The 11,842-nt window shown below is 38.8% G+C and overlaps 1 protein-coding gene and 1 long non-coding RNA gene across 5 annotated transcripts; one reads left to right on the top strand and one right to left on the bottom strand.

The window, feature by feature from the left end:
- The first annotated feature begins 2,564 nt into the window (after positions 1-2,564).
- LOC116190246 (riboflavin biosynthesis protein PYRR, chloroplastic-like) lies at positions 2,565-6,217 on the top strand. 4 transcript variants are annotated; one of them, XM_031519907.1, is made up of 9 exons: positions 2,565-3,036; positions 3,250-3,384; positions 3,483-3,582; positions 3,709-3,834; positions 3,920-4,233; positions 4,478-4,597; positions 4,899-5,144; positions 5,236-5,361; positions 5,745-6,217. In XM_031519907.1, exons 1-9 carry the CDS (start codon positions 2,677-2,679, stop codon positions 6,006-6,008), a joined length of 1,791 nt encoding a protein of 596 aa, XP_031375767.1. In that variant the 5' UTR covers positions 2,565-2,676; the 3' UTR covers positions 6,009-6,217. The 4 variants fall into 4 exon arrangements, with proteins under 4 accessions (XP_031375767.1, XP_031375771.1, XP_031375770.1 ...); XM_031519911.1 differs by having other exon boundaries at positions 2,672-3,036; positions 3,254-3,562; positions 3,684-3,834; XM_031519909.1 differs by having other exon boundaries at positions 2,895-3,036; positions 3,250-3,562; positions 3,684-3,834.
- A 569-nt stretch (positions 6,218-6,786) lies between these two features.
- Positions 6,787-10,172, bottom strand: LOC116190247. Its single transcript, XR_004152628.1, has 3 exons — positions 10,015-10,172; positions 8,383-8,436; positions 6,787-7,132 (listed from the first exon to the last, which is right to left on the bottom strand). It is a non-coding gene; the product is annotated as an uncharacterized LOC116190247 (long non-coding RNA).
- Between the last annotated feature and the right edge of the window lie 1,670 nt (positions 10,173-11,842).

The following is an 11,842-nucleotide window of genomic DNA, read 5'->3' as shown; positions in this document are numbered from 1 at the left end:
GTTGCGGACCACCCATTCATGTTTGTAATCAGAGAGGATGACCGGAATTGTTCTTTTCATCGGCCAGTTGCTCGATCCCCAACAGAAGTAACAACACAGGAAATAGAATGAGTCGGATAGACGGGATGATATGGACTTCTACCCATTCTCATTTATTTGCTAGTGAAATAATGGAACCACTTAACCGTGATCTGTTTGATGATATGTAATTTGCTTTTATCTATAGTTCAATCGTCTGAAATTGATTTAGTAATAGCGTGGGCCGACCAGCTCAACTTAGTCTGGACCTATTGGACTTTCCGATATTCACACCGAAAAAACATTGTGGTTTCCACAAAAAAAAAAAAAAGGGATAGCTTTAGATTTCCATGTCCTCAGCGCCCCTACGACTTCTTCTTGTGCTAAATTTCTTACTTGAGATTTGTCAAAACCTGGTAAGAGCTTACAAGTCACCTTGTCAGATAATGAATTTTCCTAGTTGCAGTCAATGCAGTGAAAATCAGATTTTCAGATAAAAATTGTAAATGGTCCAAATTTTTTTTTTTAAAAAAGGTGAAATCGATCGAATCGCCCAAATTATACGTTTCTATAATGGATGAATTCTACTTTACTTTATCTATTATATATAGATTCAGATACATGGATGATTTTTTAGGGTAGGTCCTTGGAGTCGGAAAAAGTTATAATATTGTTTGAATACCATGTCGAATTTGTTCTTTTTTTTCATGAAATTATCTTCTTTTACCTTTCCTTGAGTATCTTCTCTCTTATACCAAATTCCTAAATCCATCCCTGTACTTGTGTTTTGTGCAACATTAGTCCTAACATTTGGGACAGTTAATACCATACAGGAGATATACATCGACTTCGTAAAAGTCCAATTCACCGAAGTGAGGGCGGTGGTTTAGAACAAACTCCTACACTAGTTAAAAAAATTTATAAAGAAAAAGCTTCCTTATGTTTCGTCAATAGACTCTCATTCCCCATACATTCATCCTCGCCTTCGCTGTGTTGTTGCATCGTTATCTATGAGATTCAAGTCAGAGAGGTGGATCGTGAAGCTGATTAGCTGATATTAAGGGATTGCCCTATCGATGAAGAGGTTGCAATCCATCTCGCAATTTTATGGCGAGTGTATTTGCATTATCTTTTTTTTTTTTTGGGGGGGGGGGGGGGGGCGCTAATTCCCAGAAAAAGCACGAACTTTGCTGTTTGTGTTATTTCTAGCACGAACTTTTGGAAATCTCCAAAAACGCACAAATTTTAGTGTTTCCATTCTTTCTAGCACAAACTTTTATAAATTACAAGAACACAAACTTTTTGATTTATATCACACCTAGTAAACACTGACTTCCATCGTGAGTTTTGATGAATTCCTCTAGCATGCTATCTACCAGCGCTTATGTGGTTGACGGTGGATGACATGGTGAGTCTTTTGTACTCTGAGATCTAATGAACTACCAATGTCGTTGTAGCTAGGCGTTTGATAGTGATGTTGAATTCATGAGCCGGTAATCGAACTATCCACCAATCGCAGTTCCAATGATGAAATGAAAGGCAACCTATTTTCAACATTGATGAGGCAAACTTGAATGGCATTGGTGGTAGGAACATGAAGGATCTCTTTGTAATTAATTTTTTTCACTTAATGCGGTGGGAACAATTGAACCAACATGCAAGGTAAGTGATATCTCAGAGTGCAGAAGACTTCCCATGTCATCCACCGTCAGCCACATAAGTGCCGTTAGGTATTCACGTCACAAGAATCCATCAAAACTTACAGTGGAGGTCACTGCGTGCTATGTGTGATACAAAATCAAAAGTTTGTGTTTATATTTTTTTTAATTTCTAAAAGTTCATATTATAAAGCATAAAAACTGAAATGTTGGTGCTCTTTTTTAGGATTTCTAAAAATTAGTATTAGAAATGACATAAACTGCAAAGTTGTTTTTTTTTTTTTGGAATTAATCTTTTTTATGAGTAATTTGATGTATATGCATTATCATACTCGCGAAAATGATTAGTTCCCATAAAATCAAGAAGGTACTGAGGAAAGAGTTTTAGTACGATGGCACAAAGCGTTGATCCAAAATTAAGAGATCTTGAATTCGATCATTATCAGTGTGGTTACATATCCCTTTATTTTGCTTTATTTCATATTCTTATACTATGCCTATGAGCCTATGAGCGTATACGATAATAGAAATAGTCCACAACATTTGTATTTTTTTTTCCATGTATTCACCTAAAAAATGAAGTATTTGTTCTCATGTCAATTGGAGAGGATTTGTGATCAAAACGGTAAGGTGATTTTTTTTTCTCTCTTTGAAGTGAAAGTGATCGGGGGCGATCAGCGAAACAATCCCCACAAGGTATAATCATATAAGTCGAAGCCCACCGAGGAATGTCTCATTTAAGATTCACCCATTCGTAAATATATACATAGAGTACTATCATTGCAAGCAAATTTAACCATAACGGGAGGGACCTTCACCTTATTTGCTTCCAGGAGATTTTGCTTGAATATTAGCATATTACCAGCTGAATAACACCCCAAGGATAAGGTAGGTGATCACATTATCTCAAAAGGCTCCTCCAATGGGCTGCTGTTAGAAAAAAAAAATCCAAATACAAAAAAAAAAAATCAGAAATTTCGTGACTGTCAGCGAGAAGAAAATGGCGTTGTCGTTCTGCTATCCGCCTCCCATCACCTGCCGCCTCACTGCCGCCACCATCAGGTCTAGCCACGGCAACGGCAATTACACCCTCGAGGCCAGCTTCGTCCGGCGCGCTGCCGATTTGTCCGACAAGTCCTCCGGCTTCACCTCCCCCCACCCCAACTTCGGCTGCGTCATCGCCAACCCCGGCGGCAATGTGGTCGGGGAGGGCTACTTATACGCCCAGGGCACGACGCCGGCCGAGGTTCAGGCTGTCGAGGCCGCCGGCGCCGACCTCTGTATTGGCGCCACCGCTTACCTCAACATGGAGCCCGGCGACTGCCACGGCGACAGCACCGCTGTCTCCGCTCTCGTCCAGGTCTGTCTAACCGACAGAGAACTGCCTCTTCTCCGTTGATCCTACTGAGCTTTAGAACATCTTCGATAGTATACTTATCGGAAAAGAAGAATCCTGGGGCAAAACGAATTGCTTAGGATTAGATTGGAGATTGAACGAAGAAGCCTGTTTTTTTTTTGGCAGCTCTGAGGGTTTTAATGCACTGGGTAGTTGACATCTCGTATATAAAACTAGGCAGGAATTGTACGAGTGGTAGTGGGGATGAGGCACCCGCTTCAGCATCTTCGCGGGAATGCTGTGCGTGCGTTGAGAAGCCAAGGAATTCGGGTAGATGTTCTTGGAGAGGACCTCCAGAGTAAAGCTGTCGAGGTGCTGCATTTTGTCTAAGATCATTTACTCGTGTGGAGCTTTACTGACTGTTTCGCGGTGTAGCTTGAGGTTCAGAGTTTTGGTGTCATGTGCTGCAGGAAGCTCAGAAGTCGTGCCACCTCGTGAATGCTCATCTGATATACAGAGCGGCTTCTCGGGTCCCATTTTCCGTTCTCAAGTATGCCATGACCCTCGATGGTTAGCATTTTAAATGTCATTCTGCCACTTCGAGTTGTCATGTAATTTTCCTCAAGAGTAGAGCGAAAAAGTAATTTCAACCGCCTATGTTTGCATACAAGTGTGCTGTCTGTCCAAATGGAACAGGCAAAATTGCTGCCAGTAGTGGACATGCTGCATGGATAAGCAGCAAAAAGTCTAGAAGTCGAGTCTTTGAACTGCGGGGACGAAGCGATGCAATTGTTGTTGGAGGGAACACCGTGCGTAAAGACAGTAAGTACTGTGTACTAAGATTCTCTATTTTGGTTAAAACTAAAATAAAAATTTCTTGCTTTTTGAAACCATTGCTGTTAAACAGATCCAAGATTGACTGCAAGGCATGGTGGTGGGCACTTGCCCATGAGGATTGTGATGACACAGACGCTCGACCTTCCTGAGGAAGCAAACCTCTGGGACATTTCCGAAGTGTCAACAATAGTGGTGACCCAAAGAGGTGCTAGGAGGAGTTTTCAGAAATATTTAGCTTCCAAAGGTGTTGAGGTTGTAGAGTTTGACATGTTAAATCCTCGTGATGTCATGGAATATTTCTATGACCGTGGGTACCTTTCGATTTTGTGGGAGTGTGGAGGGACATTGGCTGCATCCGCAATCTCATTGGGTGTTATTCACAAGGTCTTTCTACTTCCCCTCTTCTGTTTTTCTGATATCGAATAATGGAAAGGATGTATTACATTTTAATTCATGCTGCTCATGGAGAAATTTTGCTAGACCAACATGTCTTGCAAAGTGCGTCAAGAGTTTCTTTGTTCTCATTTTCCGAGTTCTTTCATAGCATGAGCATGGAAACCTCTCCTTGTTTTCTGGAACCAAGCAACCAGTTGCATGGTGTTGGTCATAAGATCTGATCTTTTTGCAGGTGTTTGCATTTGTTGCACCTAAAATTATTGGTGGAAGGAATGCACCATCTCCAGTTGGTGAACTCGGTATGGTGGAGATGTCACAAGCCTTGGATTTGAGTGATGTTTCCTATGAACAGGTCTGTGGTTTGTTTATGTTCTACTTGTCCTGTTCTCCCATTTCCTTACCTTTTAATGTATACTGTGAGCTCATTATGTTCAGGAATTGGGCAAATTTTTGTGACATCAAAAGGCAAAGACCTGATCGACCTTTTGGAGAAGTGCAAAACTTTCTCATGTTCTTTCTGAAGTACTTCATCATGCATTCTCAGTCTGAATACGCCAATTATTTGCTGAAGTCACATGAAGCTTCTCTTAACAATTGCATCTGATATTTCCATTATCTGGGAATGGGTCTTATAAGTTGAAATGTTTTTCCAGGTTGGACCAGACATGCTTGTCAGTGGGTTTCTTCAGCCTATTCCCGACCTCACACCTGTCATCCCATCAATGAATGAGACTTCTGCAATTGACCCTACTGTCACTCCTTATGAACCAAACATCATATTCTTCTACAAAACATGGGACCCTTATGGAGCTTTCTCCAACTTCTCTCCTCATCCTATTCGAATGCCCAATGGAACTGGCGATTATGTTAGTTGGTCAAGTGTGGAGCACTACTATCAGGTAACACATTTTCTGATTTTCCCCCTTATATGATTTATTATTATCGTGTATCTGGTCGAGGAACTTTTGGGAGAACTTTTACAAATTTTAGGCCCACAAATATGTCGGAGTCGATAATCCTCAGGCCCAACAATATGTTGAAGAGATAAGATCTGCAAAAAGTCCAGAGGAAGCCGCTAGGATGGGGAGGCTTGTGCAGAGGCGGCATCCTGATCTTGTAAGGCTTCTCTACTTGTAGTATATCATTAATAAATATATCTTACATAACCCTCCTTGAATGGGGTTATATAAAAGTAGAAATTTAATTAGTTGAGAAATGTGTCCAGGGAAAAAAAGGAATACTAGCCGGATTACTGATGGGATCGGCCCTGAACTTGGTTCTATGAATAATGAGAGTCCGGACGGGACAGAGTCCATTATCCGTCCAATTTAGAACTAAATATGAAATGTTCCAAAACAGCCTCGAGCATTCAAATAATGAAGAGTAGTTTATTCCCTCCAAATTAACCAGTTGGTCAGTTGTACCTCTGAAAAACTTCAACTGAACTGACTAGCATATAAGTGATACATGTGTTTATCCAGAAGCAATTTTTGATGCAGGTGAGACCCGACTGGGATAGTATGAAGATCGATGTGATGTACCGAGCATTAAAGTTCAAGTTCTCAATATATCCTCATCTAAATTCCATGCTGCTATCCACGGCGGGGTCCATTCTTGTCGAAGCTTCGCCACACGACCTCTTCTGGGGAGGAGGAAGGGAAGGAGAAGGCCTGAACTATCTAGGCAGGCTGCTGATGCAGTTGAGGTCCGAGTTTCTTGGGGAGTACTCCAGCTCTAGCGAGAGTACTATCTTATCCCCGTGATATACCTAACACTTCATCGTGTTAGAGGGTAATATAGGCAATTTGTATTTTCCGTTCTATTCATTGTCTGTGCACAGGAAATTGATCTGAATTTTACCTGTAACATATATGACTAATAATTTTTGCTGTCCACAGTCCGTGGAGTTTCCCTGGAATATGAGGAGAACATCAGCCATGTTGTAATGTTAAAAATGTTGGTTTTCCTCGTATAGTTACTCGCATGATCCCGAAGATGAAACTGATATTTTTGTGGATTTATGGGAATTTAAAATATATTAATTTGTGGATTAATAAAGATTTGGAGATACTCATTGAAAACTGAGCTTTTACATATAGAAAAAGTCATGATATCTGTAAAGAAATGAAGAAGACCGTAAGAGTTCGTTCAAGTTGAGATTTACTTGACTGAGTTGGAATCGATAAGCTTAACCGTCCATACATATGGGGCTCAGAAGAAAATCTTGGATGATCCTACCTCATAATGAGATGACATTAGGATTTCTCCAATTTCATTTGTCTTGACGGGTAAATAATGAGATTACATTAGGATTTCTCCAATTTCATTCGTCTTGACGGGTAAATTGAAGGAATGTTACACCTAGACGCAACCAACTAGTGTACCCGGCCTTTTCATGTTTGAAACCCTTTCTCTCCTTCAAAATTCTTCTATGCTGGGACAGTTGTATGTTCGATCAATCTGCGAGATGACCCAGGTCGTCTAGAGTTAGGGAAAATTGATGATTGTTTTGAAACTTTTCAATCAGGATGGGCCAACATGGATTATAGGACTGTTCCAATAAAATCAAATTTCGGCAGAATTTTCCCTATCTTTCCTTGATATCCATTACCACATAACTATTCACCTAAAACTGGCTTTCCATAAAATTCCCAAAAATATAAAACCAACCTGGTAAGCTCTAATATGTATATACATCACAAAAGAGAGAAATTTTCTTTTTCGCACACATATCAGTAATACAACTAAACAAAATTTCAGATCGTAACATTTTCAAATTCATTCTATACCAAAAAGGATATCTATCAAATAACTACTGTCCCTACCTAGTTCTCCGAGCTGATCCCCGATATCAAAAAGTGTTTCTTCCGCGCAGCTAGAAGATTATCTGGAAAAATATATGCAGGGTGTGAGCTGCATCTCAGTGAATACTATATTCCAGAGTAAAATGACATTTTTAAATAAATATTTAATTGCAAATAACTAAATAATCAAATAACTAATATCATCACATTCAATCCAACTATCAACTCACTCGGCATACATACACAGTATATATATATATATATATATATATATATACACAAACTGTAATAATAATTATATCAATATAATAACTAAATTTAAGTTCTACTAACCAATTCACACAATCCTTCCAACCGTTTCTTTAACACCCAATATTATATAAACATTAAACATTCATTCATTAGCATTCCATAGCAACTCACAACACAATCAATTGACAGATCCAACTCTAGCAACAACACAATTTTCATAGAACAACTTCAAACAATCTCAACAATCATCACACCTCCAACAATCTCAATAATCAACAAATCTCCAACAATCATACCAGCCAAACAATATACGATACAAACTAATCAATATAGCCATAGGGTTGCATTTCCTCGCAACAAAGTTGTGACGGTACCGTGACCCCGCACTCATATCCATAAATTCCTCCTTTCATTTATCATAAGCGGGGGCTGCCCATTATCCTCCGGCAGTAGGAGTCTAGGGGTCCATTTTATATCCCGCCGGATCAGCAGTCTAAGCGTCCGTCTTTGTATCCCGCCGGATCAGCGGTCTAGGCGTCCGTTTTTGTATCCTGCCGGATCAGCGATCTAGGCGTCACTTTTTATATCCTACCGGATCAGCGGTCTAGGCGTCCCTTTTTGTATCCCGCCGGATCAGCGGTCTAGGCGTCCATTTTTGTATCCTGCCGGATCAGCAGTCTAGGCGTCCCTTTTTGTATCCCGCCAGATCAGCGGTCCCATGGCTATAATCAAACAACAATCACAAGCACAAACAATTGCAACCATGCCATCGCACCTCATATATCATCATACACGAGCACAATCTCAATCACATTACAATGGTACCACATTATCATCATATATCTCATACACAATCAACATATACAATCACACTGCATATCTCAAATCAAAATAAACATAAAATGCAATACCTTTCAAATCATTTCACACCACATAGCAAGACCGATTCATTAATCTAACTATCACTATATTCTTCTTAAAAAAATTATATAACTATAATACATCATTTTACAAGGGAATAGAGTACTCACATAATATATATATATATATATATCATTTCACAATGGAATGAAGTACTCACCAACAACTCCCAGAAAGATAGCTCACTGGGTTGAACCTTCAGAGTCCTCGATTCCTATAATTTGCAAACATAAACTTAGAAAATAATTAACATAGCACTATTATAGGCCTCCCGCACCTCCCACAATCTCCTTTAGAGCCTATTGTTTCAATACAATGCAAAATTATTTATGTTTTATTCATTGTGCCTTATAATCTTCTCATCTTTGCTCAAGCTCCACTTAATAATCTCCATTTGACACCTTATTTAAGTACATAAACAGATGATTTCACATTGACCGTTAATAGGATAGTTTAATCAATAAAGGACTGAATTCATAAGAAGAATTTTATTAAGTACTAAAAATTATACTTTTGAAATTAAGTAATTTAAGCCTACCTCTATTCTTCGTATCATCTAACAAGGCAAACAACAAAAGAAAATTTCATTTCACCATCCACCGACTTCTTCGATTACACTCTCTTCTCTCATCCTCTGTCTCTTCCCGTTAAGCCGAACCCTAAAACTTCCTCTGATCATTTAACAAGGATTCAGCACCTTTAAAACGAATTTTGCGGTCAAAAGTCCAAATGTTCGTAAAATAACATCTCTAACTTGAAAAGATAGAAATCGACTTAACAAACACCAAAAATCAGATATGACCAGCAAGGAAGATTGAGCTTAAAGAACATGAAAGTGGTCAGTTTTGGATTTGAGGAAAGAAGATTCGATAAACCCACTCATTACGGAAAAATATGACAATTAGTATCGCTATTACAAAAAATCCCAAAAAATTATCTAAACTAGTAGATTCAGACACGAATCTGTACAAACAAAAATCACCGCAATCCGATGTCTGAGCGAGCCTAACGAGCCTCCCGAAGTTGCTGATGCGGGCTGTACGGAACAGACCCGGGCTGTGCGATGGCCCAACTTCGGAAGTTCGGCTCTCTCTCTATATAACTCCGAATACCACAATCTTGGAGTCTCTGGAAAGCTTACAATGTGGGCTATGTTTTAGAAACAAACGGTATGCCAAAACATGAAGAAATCAGTTCAAAAATGCCGGTTGAAGTTGACATTTCGTTATGATTTTCAGAATTTGAAATCGCGATAACTTTCAAACCGTATAACGAAATCAAATTCCGTAAAAAGCCACGCCATTCAAATGATCAGAGGAGCCTAACCATATCAAATTTCCGAACTAATAACATCTACACATCAAGCTGCCATTAACGAGCCTCAACCAAGTTCCTCCTTCTAGACTCTAGAAACCGAGTATGGAACCTTGCATTGTCTGCGAATTGCCTCAGAATTGCGAAGCCAAAATACAGACAGTTCCCTAAATATATTACCTCACATTTTGATCTCATTGCATGTCATCATCACGGCCCCAAAGATAACCATTTCAATTACGGAGTCAAGGACGCTCATCAGCTTCAGTTTGCATGCACAATTAAATTTCCCATTCAACCAAAATAAACACTATCGACCTTCTACTCATGCATATTACCTATCCTTGCTCTACTCAAATTCAAATTTTAGAATCCAAGAAATCACAGGTTATTACCCGGTTTCAAGAGAAATGATTAATGAAAAGAAGAATTCGAACAACATAAACTCAAACAATTTCTCAAACTACTCGGTTCTTACCTCTGTTGTACCCCATCTTCTTCCGATTTCCATTGCTTTGTCCCCAGCTCACAGCCTCTCTCTCTCTCTCTCTCTTGCCACTCATCCCTTTCTCTCTCTCTGTTTTCTCTGTTTTCTCTCGACTCTTCCAGCCCAAAATCAGAACAAAGAAGGAAATAGAAATAGAAAGAAGTAAATGGCGGTGGAAAGGGAAGTGGTCTTAGGACCACGTGGAGCCCATTCCACGCATCTTCTTCTTTTTCTTTTTAAACTCCAGCCACACGTATATAATATATATATATATATATATATGTATACCCTGTAAGTAAGTGTACGTGTGTGTATACATATATACCAACTATGTGAAATAAAAAAATAAAATAAAATAATGTCAGTTCTCACACAATCTCTCTGCTTTCGAGTTAAAGAACTTGAATTTGTTGTCAGAATTTCTGATTTTGAAATATCTTACTGTCAATCTCATGGCAGATTTATTAATAGGCGTCTTCTGATGAGCACAGAAAGATTCGTTTCTTTCATTTATTCCTGGGAGACCACTTTTTTTGTGTACAAAATGTGAATGATTGGAATGGAATTACACGATCTCTTTCGAAGTATTCGACCATTTGCTATCATTCGTTGCACTTTATTATATGACTCCGGTTATGTATCATTGCCATAAATGATCAGCAATGTATGTAGTGTTCATGAACAAGCACTCAACTCTTCTAAGCATGACCCAAAGACGACATAATTATGTCCTACAGGATATGCGGAGTATTCGACCATTTGCTATCATTCATTGCACTTTATTATACTCCTTCGGTTATGTGTCATTGCCATAAAGGATCAGCAATGTAGGTAGTGTTCATGAACAAGTACTCAACTCTTCGAAGCATGACCCAAAGACGACATAATTATGTCCTACAGGATATGCAGATCGAATGTTGTGATCTTACTTTGATGCGAGTTTACGGGATAGATGCAGCTATAGACAAGGCCTATATGCTCATGGCATGGACAATAACTAAATAAGATGGTACTTGCCCATTAAAACTACTTCAGATATTTGTCTAAACACAAAATTATTGATACATTTGCAGAAACTGTTGTCTGTAAGTAGCTAGGAACACAAACTTGTGTTAATGAAATATGCGCATATCCGAAATTCTATAATGTAAAATTTTCTCGAACAAATATACACTATTTCTATTGGAAAACTGTTTTCCATGAGTCTTGCTAATCTTTGCCACGACAGGATCGGATCATTCTGAACCACCATCTTACATGTTTGAATTTTATCAGTTTTTTCTATAATTAAAAGAACTGATAAAATTCAAAAAATATAAATAAAAAAATTATCAAAAAAAATCAAATAGAAAAGGGAGAATATTTTATTTTGGATAAGTGGTGTGCAGAGTAGTCCAAAATCCCGATCGAAAAAGCCTAAACGGCAAGGCTAGACAAAAAAAGAATGTACAGAGTAGTCCACAAATCCAAAAGAAAGTTTACAAACCCATAATCAAATGGAAAAAGCCTAGACAGCAAGGCCTAAAGCCCTAGCTACATATGAAAGCAAACATAGGCAGAGATATAATCTTCATTCTCGCCATCTTCATCACCTCCTGCAGCAAATGTGCAATGTCCTTGCGCTGTTGCTGAAAAAACTCGCAAATTCCCTTTTCTCCTGATTTGGTAAATGTAAATTGTCCAGAGGAGCCTCAATATAGTAACATCAAGACTCCTCCCGACGTACCAAAATAATAATGACAAGGGGAGAATTTTATCAGTTTTATTTATTTTGTTGCGGTGTACCAAACATGGGCTGCGCTGGAAGTTCCAGCAGCTC

The sequence above is a fragment of the Punica granatum genome, unplaced genomic scaffold, assembly GCF_007655135.1.
Source record: "Punica granatum isolate Tunisia-2019 unplaced genomic scaffold, ASM765513v2 Contig00405, whole genome shotgun sequence".
Taxonomy (NCBI): domain Eukaryota; kingdom Viridiplantae; phylum Streptophyta; class Magnoliopsida; order Myrtales; family Lythraceae; genus Punica; species Punica granatum.
This window is presented reverse-complemented; position numbering and strand designations above follow the sequence as displayed.